General features: G+C 69.4%; 1 protein-coding gene and 1 long non-coding RNA gene across 2 annotated transcripts in view; both read left to right on the plus strand.

Annotated features, from left to right (window-relative positions):
• Window positions 1–780, plus strand: part of NBEAL2 (neurobeachin-like 2) — a 36,443-nt gene that overhangs the window by 20,159 nt on the left and 15,504 nt on the right. Inside the window, 2 exon segments of the mRNA XM_014540500.1 lie at window positions 3–52; window positions 148–272. Coding sequence (XP_014395986.1) covers window positions 3–52; window positions 148–272 — 175 coding nt within the window.
• On the plus strand, window positions 267–780 carry LOC106726268. Its single transcript, XR_001362297.1, has 3 exons — window positions 267–306; window positions 468–553; window positions 707–780. It is a non-coding gene; the product is annotated as an uncharacterized LOC106726268 (long non-coding RNA).

Consider the following 780-nt stretch of genomic DNA (forward strand, 5'->3'; position numbering starts at 1 on the left):
AGACCTGCAGGTGGTGCTGAGCTTCCTGGCAGCTGCGGGTGATGCCGGCCAGGTAGGCTGGAGGCCGGTGACAGGGCGGCTTGGGAGAGGCCGGGGTGTGGACCCCGTGGGGAGGCCCAGCCCAGTGTGAGCCTCTGTGTCCCCCAGGTGCTGGGCGCCCTGAACGTGCTGCTGGCACTGCTGCAGGGCCCAGCTGCCCCGTTCGTGGCTGGCTTCCTGCTGGAGCCGGGAAACCTGGAGGTGCTGCTGGCACTGCTGGTGGGACCCAGCTCTGCCGGGGCCTCTACAAGCTGTTCCTGGGCACAGGTACCACCTGCTGGGCTCAAAGGGCAGGCCAGGTGGAGGGGTGCCAGGGCTCCAGGAACAGGGCAGGTGGGAAGAGGGCAGGGGCTGAGGCTGAGCCAGCAGGGGAGGGTTAGGGTGAGGGTCAGGCTCCAGCTCGCAGGCCCCTCTGGCCCTCTTCCCAGACTGCCTGAGCCTCTCAGACCTGATGGCCGTGGTGCAGCTGTCCCTCCAGGCTGACCTCGGCGTCCGCCTGGACATCTGTCGCAAGGTGAGTGCGGGCGGCAGAGCTTGGGGGGGCCTCCCCGAGAGCTCACTTTGTCTGCGGCAGTGAGGGGTCCTGGGGTCTCCCCAGAAAGCTCCAGGCCGGGCCGGGGGGAGATCTCTCGGGCGAGCCCCTCATGCTCGGTGCCTTGGCCCGCAGCTCTTCCACCTCTTCTACGGGCAGCCCGACGTCGTGCGGCTGCTGGCCCGGCAGGCTGGCTGGCAGGACCTCCT

Source organism: Myotis brandtii, unplaced genomic scaffold (assembly GCF_000412655.1).
Source record: "Myotis brandtii unplaced genomic scaffold, ASM41265v1 scaffold246, whole genome shotgun sequence".
Lineage (NCBI taxonomy): Eukaryota > Metazoa > Chordata > Mammalia > Chiroptera > Vespertilionidae > Myotis > Myotis brandtii.